The 22,721-nt window shown below is 48.9% G+C and overlaps 1 protein-coding gene across 7 annotated transcripts in view; it reads right to left on the bottom strand.

The window, feature by feature from the left end:
• FAM120B (family with sequence similarity 120 member B) overlaps nucleotides 1–22,721 on the bottom strand; it is a 71,180-nt gene that overhangs the window by 17,618 nt on the left and 30,841 nt on the right. For all 7 annotated transcript variants that reach the window (XM_069599383.1, XM_069599382.1, XM_069599384.1 and 4 more), the window contains 3 exons: nucleotides 15,692–15,793; nucleotides 12,701–12,873; nucleotides 7,233–7,325 (listed from right to left, as the gene is read on the bottom strand). In XM_069599383.1, the coding sequence (XP_069455484.1) occupies nucleotides 7,233–7,325; nucleotides 12,701–12,873; nucleotides 15,692–15,793 (368 nt within the window). The remainder of the gene's footprint in view (nucleotides 1–7,232; nucleotides 7,326–12,700; nucleotides 12,874–15,691; nucleotides 15,794–22,721) is intronic.

Below are 22,721 nucleotides of genomic sequence, written 5' to 3'. Positions count from 1 at the left end.
TGTTATACACCACTGCATACAGTGCTGGGGTTGCTACGCCATTCACCCTCCGCGCTCTTATACACCACTGCATACAGTGCTGGGATTTCTACACCGTTCACCCTCCGCGCTGTTATACACCACTGTATACAGTGCTGGGATTTCTACACCGTTCACCCTCCGCGCTGTTATACACCACTGTATACACTGCTGGGATTTCTACACCGTTCACCCTCCGCGCTGTTATACACCACTGTATACACTGCTGGGATTTCTACACCGTTCACCCTCCGCGCTGTTATACACCACTGCATACAGTGCTGGGATTTCTACACCGTTCACCCTCCACGCTGTTATACACCACTGTATACAGTGCTGGGGTTTCTAAACCGTTCACCCTCCACGCTATTATACACCACTGTATACAGTGCTGGGGTTTCTACACCGTTCACCCTCCGCACTGTTGTACACCACTGTATACACTGCTGGGGTTTCCACACTGTTCACCCTCCACGCTGTTATACACCACTGTATACAGTGCTGGGGTTTTTACACCATTCACCCTCCGCGCTGTTATACACCACTGCATACAGTGCTGGGGTTTTTACACTGTTCACCCTCCACACTGTCATACACCACTGTATACAGTCCTGGGGTTTCTAAACCGTTCACCCTCCACGCTGTTATACACCACTGTATACAGTGCTGGGTTTCTACACTCCCCCCCCCCCCACCGCGCTGTTATACACCACTGTATACAGTGCTGGGTTTCTACACTCCCCCCCTCACCGCGCTGTTATACATCACTGTATACAGTGCTGGGTTTCTACACTGCCCCCCCTCCGCGCTGTTATACACCACTGTATACAGTGCTGGGATTTCTACACCGTTCACCCTCCGCGCTGTTATACACCACTGTATACACTGCTGGGATTTCTACACCGTTCACCCTCCGCGCTGTTATACACCACTGTATACACTGCTGGGATTTCTACACCGTTCACCCTCCGCGCTGTTATACACCACTGCATACAGTGCTGGGATTTCTACACCGTTCACCCTCCACGCTGTTATACACCACTGTATACAGTGCTGGGGTTTCTACACCGTTCACCCTCCACGCTATTATACACCACTGTATACAGTGCTGGGGTTTCTACACCGTTCACCCTCCGCACTGTTGTACACCACTGTATACACTGCTGGGGTTTCCACACTGTTCACCCTCCACGCTGTTATACACCACTGTATACAGTGCTGGGGTTTTTACACCATTCACCCTCCGCGCTGTTATACACCACTGCATACAGTGCTGGGGTTTTTACACTGTTCACCCTCCACACTGTCATACACCACTGTATACAGTCCTGGGGTTTCTAAACCGTTCACCCTCCACGCTGTTATACACCACTGTATACAGTGCTGGGTTTCTACACTACCCCCCCCCCCCACCGCGCTGTTATACACCACTGTATACAGTGCTGGGTTTCTACACTACCCCCCCCCCCCACCGCGCTGTTATACACCACTGTATACAGTGCTGGGTTTCTACACTCCCCCCCCCCCCACCGCGCTGTTATACACCACTGTATACAGTGCTGGGTTTCTACACTCCCCCCCTCACCACGCTGTTATACATCACTGTATACAGTGCTGGGTTTCTACACTGCCCCCCCTCCGCGCTGTTATACACCACTGTATACAGTGCTGGGTTTCTACACTGCCCCCCCTCCGTGCTGTTATACATCACTGTATACAGTGCTGGGTTTCTATATTGCTCCCCCTCTGCGCTGTTATACACCACTGTATACAGTGCTGGGGTTTCTATACTGCTCCCCCTCTGCACTGTTATACACCACTGCGTGCAGTGCTGGGTTTCTACACTGCCCCTGCTCCGCGCTGTTATATACCACTAAATATAGTGCTGGGTTTCACACTGCCCCCTCTCCGCGCTGTTATACACCACTGTATACAGTGCTGGGTTTCTACATTGCTCCCCCTCCACACTGTTATTCACCACTGTATACAGTGCTGGGTTTCACACTGCCCCCTCTCCGCGCTGTTATTCACCACTGTATACAGTGCTGGGTTTCACACTGCCCCCTCTCCATGCTGTTATTCACCACTGTATACAGTGCTGGGTTTCACACTGCCCCCTCTCCACGCTGTTATTCACCACTGTATACAGTGCTGGGTTTCACACTGCCCCCTCTCCGTGCTCTTATACACCACTCTGCGCAGTGCTGGCTAGGGCACTCTTACATGTAATCACTCTGCACACAGTGGCACCTTTCACAGACAGCCTGTTCCCACCCAGAAGTGCACTCTGTCAGCACAGCTTTATGGCTCTCAGAGTGGGTTTCTGTCCAACTGCTGCTTTTCCTAAATGTTTTGCTTTTTCCTTTCATGTTAAGCGTAAACACAGCAAACGTGGTGGTCATCTTTACTTGTTTTTGTGGAATACACTTGAATTATGCGTGTCAAGTCTGCACTAGCCCCTGATAAGTTTGTGTAGTGAGCCTAATTGTCGCCCTGTAGACTTGGATTCTCATAAACACAATCGCACCACCAGTCAATAATGACAGGTTTAGTCTATTCTTTCAGTGTAAGGGAAGTTGGTGAAAGAAGGCACCCCTGACTCACGCACAGCACAGTGGAAAAACTTCCACTATTTCACTATAAAGTCTGACTTTTGTTTTAGACACGCTTTCTTAGATTAGGAAAACTCTCTTCTAGCCCTAGTCTACTGAGACCGTTCACCACAAACAATAACTGAATCCAGCCAACACTTTCTCTACAGCATGCACGGTGCCAATGGAGGCAAGCACACTGGTTTTCAAACATTAAACTAAACGTGTATTCAAAAAGTAAATACTTGTTTGTGTCAAAAGAGCAGAATGAAAATATGAGGCTTGAGGGCCTCTTCTGGCAACTGGGAGAGTCACACAGCAACTCTTCTTCCCGAAAGAACCAGGATTTGGGGACAAGTCAGTGTGGCAGAAGCCTGGCCCTGAATCCAGAGTAAGCGTCACTGGTGAGCATGGGCTGACTCCATGTGGCTAAGGTAAGGCTTCACCAATAAAATGAGAAGAGGATGTGACCCATGTTTCGGAAATAGGAGTTAAGCATGTCTTCATGCTTTGGAATGAAGACAGGGAGGAGCTGCTTCCTGAGCACTTCCTGCTGAGGTGACGGACACGAAACCAGAAAAGCCAGTTTACTGCTGCAAAGCCTCAGGGTGAATACTTAGCAGTAAACACCCCATCGTGTGGTGTTCATCACACCTGCGGCTCACTAGCAGTTATGCATACACTGAAGCTAAAGCCCCTAAGTCAGCCATTTCAGGCACTGCTTCAGCAGAGCGACCGTCTTAAAAGCAGGTGGAAACCCAGCCAGGGCGAGGAGAGTACTGCAGACATGCCGCCACTCACCAGACAACACAGCGAGAGCACACTCCTGAGCTTCCCCGGCCTGAAAGGCCAGCCAGATGTTAGAGGTTCTACACCGAGCTCTCTGCGGCTATGACTGGGCACGGCCGTCCGACACAGGGCCGAGGAGGCCTGAACCTCACCGGCGGGCACATGAGGAGCAGCGGCTGCTCCCAGCCCTCTGGACTGGACAGGGTCCCACAGCTTCTGAGGGCAGAGGCCACCCAGCCACCGAGCTCCTCCCCTGGAGGTTTCTCATGCTGTACCTGTGCCTTCTCCTTATACTTTTCATTCTCCAAAGAAAGCTTTTATTTACTGAAGGACACTGTCTGGCACATGCCCACCTGAGTGTGTGAGTCACACTCAGACCCTCAGACGCTCTGTCCTCAACAGGGGGCACATGGGCTAGAAAATACTGCTGGCTCAAATCAAATACTGGTATTCTCCTGGAGCCCAGCAGCTCCCCAGCTTAGACTTCCAAACCTCCCATCCCTGTCCGGTGCCACCCCCTGCCATGAAACAGGATACGGTGAGAAAGCGGCATTCAAAGCGGGAGGCGGCAGCCTGAAGCGGTGGGGCCAGGGGCAGGCACCTGAACTCCAGTCACACAGCCACGGCCTAGCACGCACCCTCAGAACAGGGAGGGTTGTGGGCCAACAGGCAGGTGTGTGAATGCTCAGGAGACAGGCTCATCTGCGTGACACACGGCGAGCACGCAGGGGAGGAAGACGGGAGCCAGGGAGCAGGGCCCACGTCTGTGCCGAGGGCCTGGACATGGCGTGGTGGCCCTGAGCCACGTGCCTGTGAGTGCAGAGCAATTCGCCCACGTCTCTCTGACACACGAGCCTGTGAGAACACGGTGGGTCAAACGTGCCAGCTAGCTCACTGCAGGAGGAGTGCCCCACAGTGGGTACTTTAAAAATAGCTGTTGGGCTCACATATAAATAAGTGACATCTGAAGGCTGTGTGGGGAAACCTACCATCTTCTGATCCTGTCTCAGAGGGAAAAAGAAATCAGATCGAGGGTTGGTTTAACAAGGAGCCCAGCAGGAGTGCATTCAGAAGTCTCTTCCTCCTCACAAGGCGCCGGGGCAGGGCTGGGCCTGGCGAGCATGGCGCCTCCATGAAGGGCCGGCGCTGCGGTGAGAACGCCGAGGCCTGGGCGCGCGAGCGCTTGTTACGCAGCTCCTGCCCCCAGGGAGCAAAACAAAAACCAGCTCTCCTCTGCGCGGTCCATTCCCATCCAAGGTCACTTTCACACTTCACCTTTAAGCCAGGTAAATGCAAGCTGTGTTGAGCTACACTCCTAGAATTTAAATCGATACGAGGAACAAGAGGAGGAGAGGGTAAAATGAAGTAAGAGACACACTGGCAAGGTTTGCCCGTCACAGGACCGGGCTGGCTGCTGCACCCTAAAAGATCAGTAAAATATCACAGTCCCAGCGGAAACAACTGTAAGTTTTCTGAACTCACCATGTGCAGCAATAAAATCTCCCCCCAGCCAAAGTCAGTGGCTGTCTCAGGTGAGCTGGGTCTACCAGGACTGACAGGCCTTCCAACCGTAACTGTCTTACCTGCAGCCTCAGGGCGCAGGACGCTGAGGAGGCGGCCTCTGAACACACACGTGACTTCCAACTTAGTCCTGACCCTCGTCTGAGGTTCAGAATGGAGGACCCCGGATAATAAACAGGAAAAACAACTTCCACTGGCGTGTCTGCCAGCTTATAGAAAGAACCCAGAAACACCGGAAAGAAGAGAGCATGCAGCTTGGCCTGAAGCCGAGTGTCTTCCTCACGAAAAACTACGTGAGAGAGGAAACGACTCTGGGAGCAGCAGAGCCCGTGCACGTCCTGCGGCGTGAAGCCTGCCATCCGAACCGTCTCCTCAGCCCAGCTCTGACGCAGACTCACCTCCTCCATCACCTCACCCCAGGCAGCTCTTCCAGCCACACGTGCCCCAGTCGGGAAGAAGGGTGATCCAGGGCCATGGCCACCACGAGGTCTACCATTAGGTTTATAAGCAGAGAGCTGCAGAAAGGACCCAGGACTCAAAGGACGGCAAAAGGCAAATCTTTACAAGATGCAGTAAGAGCAAGCCTGAAGCAGTAACCCTAACCCCACCCTCCTCCCCTCTCTTCAGTCGCCTAAGACTTGGCGCCATCAGTAAGCACACGGGGCAGGAAAAGGCAAACCTGTCAAGTTCTGACCTCCGAGTTTCAAAAGCCCCACCCCTAGGAGAGTCTGAGATGCCTTAGATCCGCCCCAGGTGTGAAGAGTCTGAGCAGAAGGAAGGGGCAGGAGCACATGGAGCTCTGAGCTCAGAACAGCAGGACCAGACAGCCAGCAAGCTCTGCCTCCAGCCCTGGAGCTGGGAAGAGGCTCTACACCGGCTGTGTGGGCTTTGCTGCCTAGCCGGCCTGGGAACAGGCATTCCACAGGGCAGGGGTTGGGGAACAGGCTCCCCCAAGCAGAGTGAGTGGGGCATGGCGTCTTGGGATGCCCAGCCGCCCAACCCAGAACATACACCACAACCTATCAGATGGGGTTTGTAAAAGAAACAAGTGAGGGTACCTCAAGCTACAGGGCTTCTGCAGATTCAAAGATACCCCAAAAAAAAAAAAAGGCTATAAAGATATATTGTACAACACAGGAAATAAAGCCAATATTTTACAGTAACTATAAAAACTATAAATGGAGTATAACCTTTAAAACTGTGAATCACTGTGGTATATACCTGTAACTTATATAATACTGTACATCAACCATACCTCATAAAAATAAACAGGAGAAAAGGAAAAAAAGGCTTCTACACAGCAAAAGAAACCATCAACAAAATGAGAAGAAAATGCACTGAATGGGAGAAATTATCTGCAGAGCATCCGTCTGATAAGGGATAAATGTTCAAAGTGCATAAATACCTCCTACGACTCAACAACCAAAGACCGAACAAGCTGATTTAGGTTCAGCAGAAGACCTGAACAGACCTTGTTCCAAAGAAAACATGTAGACGGCCGACAAGCAAATGAAGAGACGTTCAACACTGCTGAGCATCAGAGAGATGCAGATCAAACCCACAGTGAGCTGCCGCCTCAGACCTGTCAGATCTGTCAGAATGGCCATCATCAAAATGACAAGAAACATCAGATGTTGGAGAGGATGTGGAGGAAAGAGGAGCCTTATGCACTGTCGGTGGGAATACAGATCGGTGAGGTCACTGTGGAAAACAGTATGGAGGCTCTTAGAAATTAAAAACAGACAAATACTATACGATCCAGCAATTCCACCCCTGGGATTTATCTGCAGAAAATGAAAATACCACCTTGAGGAGACATGCACTCCCGTGTTCACTGCAGCACTGTTTACAACAGCCAAGACAAGCAGGCCAACCTCAGTGTACATCAATGAGTGTGCGTGCACTGTGCGCGCGCGCACACACACACATACACGCACACACACACGACTGAACATAAAAAAAGAATAAAACTTTGTTATTTGTGACTACATGAATTGAGGGAATGATGTTATGGGAAATAAGTCAGAGAAAGACAAATGACACGCTTTCACTTCTATGTGGAATTTGAAAACAAAACAAAAAACAAACAAAAAAACACACAGACTCACAGATACAAAGGCCGGAGTGGCGGCTGCCAGGGGAAGGGGTAGGAGGCGGGCCGAATGGGCCCAGGGGCTCCGAAGGCAAGCTTCCCAGTCACAAAGGGAGCGCGGCATGGAGCCTTTCCTGTGAACACCAGCCGAACTTACGGAATGCTGGCAAGTGCCGCCCTGTGGCCAGGCGGGCCGTCCCCAGGGTGACGACACTCAGTACCTGCAAGTCTGCGAGCTCCACGGCGGGCTTCCCTTGGAGGCACAGGGCCTGCGCAATGAAGGCGTGCAAATCCTCCAGACAGAGAGTGTCCACCTGCATGGAGAGAGCCAGCGTCAGCCCTGGGAGAACACAGCCACAGGACAGCGCGTGCATACACGTGCACGCACGCACGCTCGGCAGCTAAGGGCACCCAGGGCTGCATGTGCGCGCGCACAAATGCACACACACACACACACGTGCAGACACGCTCAGAGCAGCAAAGCACACACACCAATGTGTGCACATGTACACTCACACACGCATGCGCCCAGGGCAGCAAAGTGCATGCGCGCACGCGCGCACACACACACACACACGCATGCACGCTCAGGGTGGCAATGTGCACACAGAGCACAATGTGCACACGTGCACACACACACATATTTCCACGCACACACACACACATGCATGCACACTCAGGGTGGCAAAGTGCACACACACACAGGACAGCATGTGTGCATGTACTGCACACGCACACGCACACGCACACACATGTACACGTACAAACACACACGTGCACCCAGACCACATGTGCACACTCAGGGCAGCAAGTGCACACACAGACAGCACGTGCATGCACATGTACACACACGTGTGCCTAGTCATGGCAGCAAAATACACACCTACACAGCACAGCACATATACACATATATACACACAGATACATGCACGTGTGCACACGTTCAGGGCAGCAAAGTGCACACATACACACACACAGGACAGCATGTGCCCACATGCACACACACAAACATGCACACTTGGGGTGGCAAAGCACACACACAGGCTCTGGACAGCACATGTGTGCATACACATACATGCGTGCTTGCTCAGGGCAGCATGGCACACATACACTCTCACATGAACAGCCAAGCATGCACGTGCACACACAAACACACACACACACACACAATGGGGGAGGCAAAGCACACATACGCTCGGGGCAGCAAAGCACACACACAGGCACAGCAGAGTGCCTGTGCACATGTGTGTGAGCACACACATGCCTCGGGCAGCAGAACATACACATGACCATGCACACACATGCACACACCCAGGACAGTAGAGCATATACACACACACACGCCTAGGGCAGCAGAGCGCACACATGAGCATACACACACACACACACACACAGAGGACAGCAGAACATAAACATGACCATACACACACATGCACACACCCAGGACAGCAGAGCACACACACTCTCATACACACACACACACACACACACACACCTGGAGCAGCAGAGCACACACTCTCTCATACACACACACACCCAGGACAGCAGAGCACACACACACACACCCGGGGCAGTAGAGCACACATATGAGCATACATATACACACATGCACACACCCAGGACAGCAGAGCACACACACACCTGGGGCAGCAGAGCGCACACACTCTCATACACACACACACACACCCAGGACAGCAGAGCACACACATGACCATACACACACATGCACACACCCAGGACAGTAGAGCACACACACACGCCTAGGGCAGCAGAGCGCACACACTCTCATACACACACACACACACCTGGGGCAGCAGAGCACACACTCTCTCATACACACATACACACACACACCCAAGACAGCAGAGCACACACACACACACACCCGGGGCAGCAGAACATACACATGACCATGCACACACATGCACACACCCAGGACAGCAGAGCACACACACACACCTGGGGCAGCAGAGCACACACTCTCACATACACACACTCACACCAAGGACAGAAGAGACATCCTTGGAGGTGGGCGGGGTCTTTTTTCCCCCCATCCACAGTCCCTGGTGTATAAATCTCCATGTCAACCAGAGCCAGGCTGGGCAGCAGAGCCTGGTACTCATGAGCAAAGCAGAATGCTCCAGAATGCCTGTGGGAAGCCTGAGCTATAGCCAAATCTGAGCCTTGGAGCAATGTGGGTCATCAAGGGTTAACACAAATTTCCAGAGCTGACAATTGCGGGGTTTGCAGACAGAAAGCACCCACAGCTAGTCTGAGCTAGGGTGATCAGAGCTGGGACGAGCATGAGCTTGCGAGCCCCAGATGTCAGCTGTGTCTTTGCATCCCCATTTATAAGAAACCAGGATTCCCCAAATATGCATCTCCTCCCATCCTCTGTGAAATCAAAAAGTTCAACCAAAGTGTGAGTGAGAAGCAAGGAGAGACAAGGACACAGAGACACAGAGCCTGGGAATGAGGGGGCGGAGCACACAGATGGGTGGGGCCCGGTCACACCAGCATCTCCACGCCCTCCTCACAGGGTCAGGGGCTCAGCCACCAAATGCTGCACTGGTCCCATCACCATCCATCTCCACCTTTATTCCAACTTTATACAAAGCTGCCTTTGTATAAATGAAGCTATAATTATGTTGCAGAAAAAGCAAAAATCTACAAATGCTCAGCACTTATGACCAAGAAAAAAGATCTCAACCTACAAAAGCAAGACCAAGGGTTCAAACTCATAAGCCCTCCCCTCTCTCTTAGACAGGCTTGTTGGCATAGTTAGTTCTACTTCTTGCCTTTAGCATCTTTTGCAGAAAGCTGATTTTAAAAAACCAGCCTACAAAAAAAGAATCACTCTTGGACTTCCCTGGTAATCCAGTGGTTAAGACTCTGTGCTATCCGCAGGGGACATGGGTTTGATCCCTGGTTGGGGAGCTAAGATCCTGCATGCCAACAATGCAGCCAAAAAAAAAATCTTTTATCGTTACCGTGCTTTTTCAGCTTATCGATTTCATCCTTTTTCAGCCTATCAATTTCATACTTTTTTAGCTTATCGATTTCATACTTTTTCAGCTTAACGATTTCATACTTTTTCAGTTTATCGATTTCGTACTTTTTCAGCTTAACGATTTCATACTTTTTCAGTTTATTGATTTCGTACTTTTTCAGCTTATCGATTTCATACTCTGCAACCATCTTTGTAATTAGCAAATCTACGCTTACTCCTTGGCAGGAAAGTTATGACCAACCTAGACAGCTTATTAAAAAGCAGACATTACTTTGCTAACAAAGGTCCATCTAGTCAAAGCTATGGTTTTTCCAGGAGTGATGTATGGACGTGAGAGTTGGAGCATAAAGAAAGCTGAGTGCCAAAGGACTGATGCTTTGGACTGTGGTGCTGGAGAAGACTCCTGAGAGTCCCTTGGGCTGCAAGGAGATCCAACCAGTCCACCCTAAAGGAGATCAGTCCTCAGTGTTCATTGGAAGGACTGATGTCGAAGCTGAAACTCCAATACTTTGGCCACCTACTGTGAAAAGCTGACTCATTTGAAAAGACCCTGATGCTGGGAAAGATTGAAGGCAGGAGGAGAAGGGGGCGACAGAGGATGAGATGGTTGGATGGCATCACCAACTCAATGGACATGGGTTTGGGTAAACTCCAGGAGTTGGTGATGGACAGGGAGGCCTGGCATGCTGCAGTCCAGGGGGTCACAAACAGACAGGACTGAGCGACTGAACTGAACTCACTGATAACATATCAGAGGACCAAGATTCTTAGTAATACCAATTTTTTTAAAACTTCACATAGTGGAGATTATTGGAGAAGGCAATGGCAACCCACTCCAGTACTCTTGCCTGGAAAATCCCATGGATGGAGGAGCCTGGTGGGCTGCAGTCCATGGGGTCACTAGGAGTCAGACACGATGAGCGACTTCACTTTCACTTTTCACTTTTACGCACTGGAGAAGGAAATGGCAACCCACTCCAGTGTTCTTGCCTGGAGAATCCCAGGGGCGGGGAAGCCGGGTGGGCTGCCGTCTATGGGGTCACACAGAGTCGGACACGACTGAAGCAACTTAGCAGCAGCAGTGGAGATTATTATGATAAAGTGTTTGCTCTACCACGATTATAAAGAATATGCAAACTTTCTATGATGCAAAATTACCCTTTCAGAAAAGCTTCTCAAATAAGCCTCTAATAACGCTAACTTGGAGGCTAGACTCCAAGTGAAACATGAGCTAACCGAGTTAGGATCCAACAGTCAGCAAATGAGGGCTTTGTTTCTTTGTATGCTCTGTGCACTCAACAGTATGCATTCATCCTGTGTGGCACCTAATTTAAGCTTAACTAGGAAGAAATGGCAACCCACTCCACGGTTCTTGCCTGGAGAATCCCAGGGACGGGGAAGCCTGGTGGGCTGCCGTCTATGGGGTCGCACAGAGTCGGACACGACTGAAGCGACTTAGCAGCAGCATACAAAAGTATACTATTTAGCCTTATTAATCTAAACAGATTACAGTTATTAATCTAAACAGAGAATAGTCATCCTTATGGATAACAGCCCAGTACAGTACCTTTAATCTAAGGGATAACACTAACGCATTGATTTGTTTTCTATTTTGAAAGTTCCAATTTGAATGTATCCTTTAAAGTCAACCAACGAGTCTATCTCATGCTGACTTATACTAAAAAGACTTCATTTAAAAGGTAATTACTAGTAGTAGGAAGGTAAAAGTGGAAATTTTCCTTCTGATACTTGTCTAGCCTCAGGCTTATATAAATGCCTGAGACGTAAAGTGGCTGTTCTGTGATCTGGGGCATTTTCCTTCTGAAAGTGGATTTTCGTCGCCAACAGGCACTTGCACTGCTGACAAGAGGGCAGAGCTGTGCCAAGTGGCTGCGAATGGGCTCGAGGGCCTCTCTCTCCTGCTGGAAAAGGAAGTGCAGAATGTAGTTCTGAAAGTGCCAACACAAGGCTGTCCAAGGGTATGTCCATATCCAAATATCAGTATCCATGTATTCACACACAGTCCTGAGAAGAAAGCCGCCTATTCTCCTGGAGGAGGAAACTCAGCTGCTGGCCATCAACCAGCTCCCGACCCTCAGTGTCCACCTCGGCCGCCTGCAGACTCACAAACACAGGAAAGAGGGCACTGACTGATAATACATGCACACACAGTTAGTAAAAGTAGCAAAAGAAATTCATTTCTCATTTAAACATTAGATAATCCTGCGATCATTTACCGATTTATCCTTTGCTGAGTCTGGTACAAATAAAGGAAAGTTCTACTCAAAACAAAAGTTCGGCCTGGTGCATGTGAAACCAGTGAGGAGGCAGTAAAATTGAAACTCACTAAGGGTGGTCTAACTACCCCATGTTTGTATAACTACCATCCAAACGGGGACACAGGACAGCCCATGCTCTACAAAGCTGGGCCATCGTGAGCAAAGTGCACCGTGGCCTGGACCTGTCAGACACCTCAAGCTTCTATCACAGGGAGGTGCAGAGCCCACTTCTATGCCGGCAGCCGACAGGGCTCCTCAAATGTACAGCCACACAGAGACCTCACTTTTTATGAAACAGACACTGGGCAGAGATGGGACACCCCAGACCGCCATACCCCCCGAAAGTCAAGGGCCAGAAGCGAGGGGTGAGTGCAGCAGCCACGGCCAGGAGCGAGGTTACCTGCACGAACAGGTAGACCAGGAGGCAGCACAGCGCCTGGAAGGGGCGCTCAACTGCCTGCAGCTCTTCTCGTGAGGATGAAAGGTCGAAGCAGGCCAGCAGTGTGTCCAAGCGCTGGGCCTGGATTCCTGGCTCTTGGCTCAGCCACAGTTGTCTCAAACTAGGCGTTCCCCCTAGTTAAAAAAAAAAAAAAAAGTCCATTTACCATTATTCTTTGTACTAGCAAGTTACAAGACGCTTCTCAGAAACAAAGTAAAGAGATAAAGGGCACTGACCTCTTTCCTTGCTGACTTCCTTGGGCTTTTACACTTTAAGCAACTGGAAAGTACACATTAATAGAACTTCCTGATTCCAACAAGCAGAAACCCTAAAAGGTCAGCATGTATGTGTCTCATTGGAAACACTCCTCTTTGTTTAAATGGCTATACTGTGTGGGAAAGGGGGGGCTTTCTCTTCCTGTGCTCAGCTTTGCTGTCTGAGGGAGTGAGACAGATGCGACTGTGAGGGGTGCCTGGTGAAAACACCACTGGTCTGCTCTGGTAGTTGGCTCTCTTATTTTCCTGGACTAGTGGTTTTCAAAGTACACTGTGCAAAAGAAACAGCTGCCAAAATTGTGTAAGATACATTTCCCTGGGTTTTATATGCAGAAATTATGAATGAATGATTTTCACATTTTTAAATAGTCAAAAACAGCAACATGAAAACATTTCACTGAGAAAATCGCATGACTCTGCCAGAAAGGATCACGGGTGGCTCCCACGCTTCACCCAGAGTTCCATGGGCAGCTGAGATTTCGTCTATAGGTCCCAACTGCATTGCTCCTGAAACGCATCAGCTTCAAAAGTCAAGTTATGTCCTTACTTGGCAAAGGCTTCTGTGCGAATTCATGGACAGGAAAGTCTCAAGAGCTTCTCAGAAATGAGCAAGCCCGAAGAGTGCTGCCCAGAGGGACAGGGAAGGAGGTAATTTCTGTGAATGACAACTTGTTTCATTTTATAAAACAATCATCTAAGAGGGTCTGCAAGGTGCTAGTGAGTCACATCTTTAAACAGCCAAGAAATACTAAGCTTACTCTAGGATTCTTGAATGCTTTAAAAATTGTTCCAGATGGAGAAACTACCAATTAGATGTGTGAATCAGCTTTCTGAGGTTTATAAAATAAGGATATGCTTAAAATGACCAAAAAGAGGCTCTGCAAAGACAGAAAAAATCACCAAATGTTGCCTAAAGAAGAATATCCAGTTTGGGAGATAAAAAGCTATGTCAGATGCTTGCCTGCTGTGTGGTCCAAAACTCGCAGCACAAAATGCAGCCTGTCAGTAAGGAGGCAGCTGAGGATGACGCACAGATGCAGGGACCCTGTCAGTAAGGGAGGCGGCTGAGGATGACGCACAGACGCAGGGACCCTGTGAGGGACAGGCTGGGGGAAAGGAAGCCAAAGTTCAAGGCACACCCTTCCGAGGGCCCGCGGAAGGCAAGGATCAAGCTGCAGGAGTCCACTGCTCTTAACATATACGTTGTCAGGGTGCTGGAAAACCACGAGATAGGCACCTGGATGATCCGGCTTCCAAATGAGTCCAAAATAGAAACCACCCGGCGTTTTTATTCATGGATATAGGGAAGATTTATATATAAAAATCCTATCATTCGTATTGTTAATAACATAAACGTGAACAGTCATTCATCTGAATCACCCGCAACACAAGTTCAAGGCCCCACCTCCAGGGTCCTCGTGACGGCAGACGCTCGCCGGCCCTCTGCAGGTGGGCAGGGCTCCCGCTCCTGCTGGAAGCACAGGCCCCGTGTGCAGTCCCAACGTGCAGCACGCACACACCTGCGGCTACGCAGTGCCAAGGAGCACGTGCCCGCAAGCCTCAGAGGCAGTCTCTCCAACAACTGAGTGAACTTTAGAGTTTATTTAAACCTTATACTGAGTGGCCTCTAAAATTAACTCATAATATAATAAATGAAAGGCCAAATACTCCCTTTCTACATTATTTCTGGAACGATACTATAAAATGAAAATTACATATATATATATTAAAACACTTCTGGGAAATGATTTTGGGTATTCTTTAAAAGTACTTCTTGCTGTAAAATGTCTCAATTCATTCTTAAATTGTTTTTGTGATAAGTACCTTTAGGTTTGAAATGCTAAAATACTAATATTAAGGTTTGAGTCTATCACCAACTGAGAGAATTAGGAAACGTTCCCTCAGCGTCTCTCCTCATGCAATCCCACTTAGGAGGACTGCGCCTCACAGTGCTGCTTATCTGGCAAACTGCAGGCTCGAGTGACCGAGCACAACAGTGACTTGAGAGAATCTGAAGCAGGTGACAGTGGAGTCTTAGGATTGTGGAGAAGTATCCGTTTGTGGACCAGTGAGAAAGCCCACTCAGATAAGCCTGAAACTCTCCTCTCTCGAGCGTCTGTATGTGGAGCCCTGTCTCCTACAGTCGGACGAGCTTGGCCCTCTTCAAACACTAAGAGCCCACAGGGAGACTTTACTTCAACTAATGTTTAGGAGAACCCTGTTTTCTCCTCCCCTCCCACTATGTGTTTTAAGATATGGCCCTTGAAAAAAACTTATTTTTACAGTTGAACACTTTCCTTCACCTCCTCTTCCTAGTTCATCAAGCCCACTTTCAATCATGGAAGCAAGACAAGGACCGCCCCAAACAGAGCAGCAAGAATGCAACCGTGCTACCTCGAGCTGCTTACTACAGTGGCCCTGGTTTCCTTCTCCCCCTGGCGTGGACCTTGGGCAGCAGGCGGGGGAGTGAGGCAGGGTGGTTCAGAAGACTGGCCTGGGGAGGTCTGTGTGCCGCCCTTTCCTCTGCTGTATTTAGAACCTCATCAGGTGCACTGCTCCCGGAGCCACGGCAGAAATGGAAAGCGGTGTGTGTGCAGCGCTGGGAAAGTATGCTTCCACAGAGATCATCGTTGCATCACGTGGTGAGCAGCTGACATTTAATCAAGGCTGTCTGTACCTGGAAGGTTCATCTGCAGAGGCCTGACGAGGTCTGGCTGCCTCAGTGGGTTCCCGGAGTACACAAACCACTCCTTGACAGCGGGGCCGGTGCTGGAACCACCTGAGTAAAGACAGCTGCGTCAGTGGACGTGCGTACCAACCCATCACCAACACTGCATGAGAGCCACCTCGGCAGGACCGACGCCCCGCCGGTGAGCTCTCACATCCAAGGTCACCACAGGGCCTTGGGCGCCCAGCAGTGGGTCTCCTACCCTCTGATCGGATGGTCATCCATCCGCTCCCAGCAGCATGATAGCCTTGGGTGGGGGGTGGCAGGACAACCTGGACAGGTGGTCACTGGGGACAGAGGCGGCCTCTCAGTCTCCACCGAGACAGCTCCTACAGCACCCTGCTTTCCTTCCCCACCACCCTCACGCCATTCCAGAGAGCATTTAGGGAGCAGGAATATGGCAGTCCTTTCTGCTCTTAAGTTCACGACTTTACGCAACTATTAAGACTAGGGTTATGTCAGACAAATCAGAAAGCTGGCTGGAATGATCCAGAATAAAGGCACTCCTGTCTGTGGCTGGGTCACTGACTGCTACGGAAGCTCAGGCGGCTCAGTCAGCCGCAGCTCACCTCGCCCTTCCTCACCTCTGTGTTCGGGCCACGCTCTGCTCTGCCCCCACTCCCCTCCACCACTCCCCCAGCGCCCGCAGACACCACCTCCTGCGCCCACACTTGGCAAGCCCCCTTTCCCTCCCTCTCAGCTGAGCCGCCCACGTTCCCCAACCACTGCGCCTCACTCAGCTAGCACTCTGGCTGGAGTCCCGGAAAACTGAGCTCCCGAGAGCAAAAACCATTCTCCATAAAACACAAGGCCCAGAGCAAATGCTCCTTAACTGCAGCTTTAGGAGCAAGTTCATCTTAGCCTAAATTTCATACACACAGGAAAAAATTTTAAAAAGAAGATCTGAGTATTCTTAATGTTGTTAAAGATAAAACAACCCAATTTCTATGTAATCCTCTTGGCCAAGATTTTCATTACATTCAAAAATAGCCAACTGAGTGAATGCTGCCCTGCTCATGCCATGAGACAGATGTTACTAGGTTCTGTACTCCCATCCAGCCACTGCTATTAAGGGCCCTGGCCTGCCAAGTGACTGCTTGGGAACCACTAAAACAGTCACAAAACCACATCTGACACTGCGTGGAAATGACCACCTTTTATCTAAGACTGTTCACAGCACAGAGGTTCAGAGGCAATGTCTCAGAGCTTTAACCCTCGGTGACACACAAAAGACAGAGAGGCTCACGGTGGGCGCTGGGGCCCGCATCTTAACACCCGGCGGTCCTCCCAGCTCCCGCGAGGACCGAGGGAGGCAGTCTTTGGACCAACATTCCAAGAGACATACAGCATCATCTCAGTTCAGTCGCTCAGTCGTGTCCAACTCCTTGAGACCTCATGGACTACAGCACCCTAGGCCTCCCTGTCCATCACCAATTCCAGAAGATTGCTCAAACTCATGTCCATCGAGTTGGTGATGCCATCCAACCATCTCATCCTCTGTCACCCCCTTCTCCTCCTGTCTTCAATCTTTCCTAGCATCAGGGTCTTTTCCAATGAGTCGGTTCTTCGCATCAGGTGGCCAAAGTATTGGAGCTTCAGCTTTAGCATCAGTCCTCCCAATGAATATTCAGGACTGATTTCCTTTAGGATTAACTGGTTTGATCTCCTTGTAGTCCAAGGAACCCTCAAGAATCTTTTCTAACACCACAGTTCAAAAGCATCAATTCTTTAGCACTCAGCTTCCTTTATGGTCCAACTCTCACATCAATACATGACTACTAGAAAAACCATAGCTTTGACTAGACAGACCTTTGTCAGCTAAGTAATGTCTCTGCTTTTTATTATGCTGTCTAGGTTGGTCATAGCTTTTCTTCCAAGGAGAAAGCATTTTTAATTTCATGGCTGCAGCCAGCATCTGCAGTTATTTTGGGGCAAAAGAAAATAAAGTCTGTCACTGTTTCCATTGTTCCCCCATCTATTTGCGAGGAAGTGATGGGACTGGATGGCACGATCTTCATTTTCTGAATGCTGAGTTTTAAGCCAACTTTTTCACTCTCCTCTTTCACTTTCACCAAGAGGCTGTTTAGTTCCTCTTCGCTTTCTGTGACAAGAGTGGTGTCATCTGTATATCTGAGGTTATTGATATTTCTCCCAGCAATTTGATTTCAGCTTGTACTTCATCCAGTCCAGCATTTCTCATGATGTACTCTGCATATAAGTTACATAAGCAAGGTGACAATATACAACCATGACATACTCCTTTTCCAATTTTGAATCAGTCCTTTGTTCCATGCCCAGTTCTAACAGTTGCTTCTTGACCTGCATACAGATTTCTCAGGGGGCAGGTAAGGTGGTATGGTATTCCCATCTCTCTAAGAATTTTGCACAGGTTGCTGTGATCCAAACAACTAAAGGTTTTAACCTAGTCAATGAAGGAGAGATAGATGTTTTTCTGGAATTCTCTTGCTTTTTCTATGGTCCAATGGATGCTGGCAATTTGATCTCTGGTTCCTCTGCCATTTCTAAATCCAGCTTGAACATCTGGAAGTTCTTGGTTAACGTAATATTGAAGCCTCGTTTGGAGAATTTTGAGCATTACTTTGCTAACATGTGAAATGAGTGCAATTGTGTGGCAGTTTGAGCATTCTTTGGCATTGCCTTTCTTTGGGATAAGAATGAAAACTGACCTTTCCCAGTCCTGTGGCCACTGCTGAGTTTTCCAAATTTGCTGGCATATTGAGTGCAGCCCTTTCACAGCATCATCTTTTAGGATTTGAAATAGCTCAGTTGGAATTCCATCACCTCCACTACCTTTGTTTGTTGTGATGTTTCCTTAGGCCCACTTCACTTCACACTCCAGGATGTCTGGCTTGAGGTGAGTGATCACACCATCATGGTTATCTGGGTCATGAAGATCTATTTTTGTATAATTTTTCTGTGTATTCTTGCCTCCTCTTCTTAATGTCTTCTGCTTCTGTTAGGTCCATACCATTTCTGTCCTTTATTGTGCCCATCTTTGCATGAAGTGTTCCCTTGGTATCTCTAATTTTCTGATAAGAACTCTAGTCTTTCCCATTCTATTGTTATTCTCTATTTCTTTGCATTGACCACTTAGGAAGGCTTTCTTATCTCTCCTTGCTATTCTCTGGAACTCAGCATTCAGATGGATATATCTTTCCTTTTTCTCCTTTGCCTTTCACTTCTCTTCTTTTCTTAGCTATCCGTAAGGCCTCCACAGACAACCATTTTGCCTTTTTGCATTTTTTCTTCTTGGGAATGGTTTTGATCACCATCTCCTGTACAATGTTACAAACCTCTGTCCATAGTTCTTCAGACACTCTATCTATCAGACCTAATATCTTGAATCTATTTGCTACTTCCTCTGTATAATCATAAGGGATTTGATTTAGGTCATACTTGAATGGTCTAGAGGTATTCCCTACTTTCTTCAATTAAAGCCTGAATTTTGCAATAAGGAGCTCATGATCTGAGCCACAGTCAACTCCTGTTCTTGTTTTTGCTGACTGTATAGAGCTTCTCCATCTTCGGTTGCAAAGAACATAAAAAATCAGATGTTGGTGCTGACCGTCTGCGACATCCAGGTGCAGAGTTGTACCTTGTGTTGTTGGGAGAGGGTGTTTGCTCTGACCAGTGCGTTGCCTTGGCAAAACTCTTGTTGGCCTTTTCCCTGCTTCATTTTGTACTCCAAGGCCAAACTTGCCTATTACTCTAGGTATCTCTTGAGTTCCTACTTTTGCATTCCAGTCCCCTATGATGAAAAGGGCATCTTTTTTTTTGGTATTAGTTCTAGAAGGTTTTGTATGTCTTCACAGAACCATTCAACTTCGGCTTCTTTGACATTAGTGGTTGGGGCATAGACTTGGATTACTGTGATATTAAATGATTTGCCTTGGAAACGACCGGAGATCATTCTGTCGTTTTTGACACTGCCCCTAAGTACTGTGTTTGGGACTCTTGTTGACTATGAGGGCTACTCCATTTCTTCTAAGGGATTCTTGCCCACAGTAGTAGATGCAACGGTCATCTGAATGAAATTCGCCCATTCTGGTCCATTTTAGTTCACCAATTCCTAAAATGATGATGCTCACTCTGGCCATCTCCTGTCTGACCACTTCCAATTTACCTCGATTTACGGAGCTAACACCAGGTTCCTATGAAGTATTGCTCTCTGCAGCTCTGGAGCTGGTGCTTCCATCACCAGTCACAGCCACAGCTGGGCGCTGTTTCTGCTTTGGCACAGGCTCCGCACTCTTTCTGGATCTGTCTCTCCACTCCTCCCAGTTGCATTCTGGGCACCTACTGACCAGGGGAGTTCATCTTTCAGTGTCGGATCTTTTTGCCTTTTCACGGGGTTCTCAGGGCAAGGATGCTGACGTGGTGTGCCAGCCCCGTCTCCAGTGGACCACGTTTAGATGCCGAAGTGGTGTGCCATCCCCGTCTCCGGCGGACCACGTTTAGATGCCAAAGTGGTGTGCCAGCCCCATCTCCGGTGGACCACGATTAGATGCCGAAGTGGTGTGCCATCCCCGTCTCCGGTGGACCACGTTTAGATGCCGAAGTGGTGTGCCAGCCCCGTCTCCGGTGGACCACGATTAGATGCCGAAGTGGTGTGCCATCCCCGTCTCCGGCGGACCACGTTTAGATGCCGAAGTGGTGTGCCAGCCCCGTCTCCGGTGGACCAGGTTTAGATGCCGAAGTGGTGTGCCATCCCTGTCTCTGGTGGACCACATTTAGTCAGAGCTCTCCACCATGGCCTGTCCATCTGGGTGGCCCTACACGGCATGGCTCATAGTTCCACTGAGTTAGGCAAGGCACCTCAGCAGTATCTGCCCAGCTACAATTCAGGAGGATGGCACTGCCCATGGAGGTGAGTCCAACAGGAGCAGCAGGCCTAAGGGAAAACAGGCTTGAGACCAGCACCAACACCAGGAGCTCTTCTCTCAAAATTCAGACCAGCACATCAACCCAACCCCCTCTTTCCTCATTATGCAGACCAGGACTGACGCCAAATTCCCTCTTTCCTCCATAATGTGGACAACAGAGGGTCTATTTTCCTGGCTCCAAAATCACTGCAGATGGTGAATGCAGCCATGAAATTAAAAGACACTTGCTCCTTTGAAGGAAAGTTATGACCAACCTAGACAGCATATTAAAAAGCAGAGACATTACTTTGCCAACAAAGGTCTGTCTAGTCGAAGCTATGGTTTTTCCAGTAGTCATGCATGGGTGTGAGAGTTGAACCATAAAGGAAGGTGAGTATGGAAGAATTGATGCTTTGAACTGTGGTGTTGAAAAAGACTCTTGAGAGTCCCTTGGACTGCAAAGAGATCCAACCAGTCCATCCTAAAGGACATCAGTCTTGAATACTCATTGGAAGGACTGATGCTGAAGCTGAAGCTTCAATACTCTGATGAGAAGAGCTGACTCATTAGAAAAGATCTTGATGCTGGGGAAGACTGGAGGCAGGAGGAGAAGGGGATGACAGAGGATGAGATGGTTGGATGACATCACCAACTTGATGGACATGAGTCTGAGAAAGCTCCAGGAGATGGTGATGGCCAGGGAGGCCTGGCGTGCTGCAGTCCATGGGGTCGCAAAGAGTCAAATACGACTGACCGACTGAACTGAGCTGGGGGTTATGTGTATATTAATTCCAAAGTATTTCTTAACTAACAAACTAAGAAAAGCTTTTGCTTTTTAAAATGATTAACTGAACACCTGATGAGTTTAACTGACCAGAACAAGAGTGAACTTTGCCACATAAACTGTAGCACTTATAGCTACTTACTTACAGAGCCTTGAATAGGGAACTCTTACCTTTCAAATAAAATTAGCTAGCCAGAAGATTAAAGTTCAATTGGAACTGCTGATCTTAATTTTCATTCCCTAAACAAAATTTTATCAGCAACTATGGGGAAGGACACAGAAACAGAGACACGATGCGCATCTTCTCCGAAGCGGAGGCCAGGTGTCTGCAGGCTCTTCCGCGCCCTGCCGCTCCCCTGGTAAGCAGGCAGGTGACAGGGACACTCAGTGCGCCTGCCTCCTCCTTCTGCCAGAAGAGGGCAAAGGGCAGTGCAGAGAGGCCAGAACAGCCTATCAACACGCAAAGAATAAGTCTTTAGTCTGAATGAGGTCTCTGTCCAAACCGAGACATTCATCTGGAAGCATTTTCTCTGTTAATTCAGATTACCCCTGCCACAGACACAGTTACAGTTCCCTGCTTCTTCCAAAAGCCACAGCTAGGTGCAAAGTATTACCTGAGATCTTAAAATAAACGCATTTTGCTGGAAAATCAGCCCATTCTTTGGATGTTGTCGTTCAGTCACTAGGTCAAGTCTGCCTCTTGCAGCCCCTTGGACTGCAGCACACCACACGCCTCTGTCCTTCACTATCTCCAGGAGTTTGCTCAAGTTCATTTCCATTGAGTCAGTGATGCTATCTAACCATCTCATCCTCTGCTGGCGCCTTCTCCTTCTGCCTTCAAACTTTCCCAGCATCAGGGTTCAATGAGTTGGCTCTTCAGATCAAGTGGCCAAGGTACTGGAGCTTCAGCTTTTGCATCAGTCTTTCCAATGAATCTTCAAAGTTGATCTCCTTTAGGACTGACTGGTTTGATCTTGCAGTCCAAGGGACTTGCAAGAGTCTTCTTCAGCACCACAATTCAAAAGCATCAATTCTTTGGCACTTATCCTTCTTTATGGTCCAGCCCTCACATCTGTACAAGACTGGTAGAGAAACCACAGCTTTGACTGTATGGACCTTTGCCAGCAAAGTGATGTCTCTGCTTTTTAATATGGTGTCTGGGTTGGTCATACCTTTCTTTCCAAGGAGCAAGCGTCTTTTAATTTCATGGCTGCAGTCATTTTAGCGGGGAGCCCCAAAAAGAAAATCTGTCACTGCTTCCACTTATCCCCCTTCTATTTGCCATGAAGGGATGGGACCAGATGCCATGATC

The sequence above is a fragment of the Ovis canadensis genome, chromosome 8, assembly GCF_042477335.2.
Source record: "Ovis canadensis isolate MfBH-ARS-UI-01 breed Bighorn chromosome 8, ARS-UI_OviCan_v2, whole genome shotgun sequence".
NCBI classification, from domain to species: domain Eukaryota; kingdom Metazoa; phylum Chordata; class Mammalia; order Artiodactyla; family Bovidae; genus Ovis; species Ovis canadensis.
This window is presented reverse-complemented; position numbering and strand designations above follow the sequence as displayed.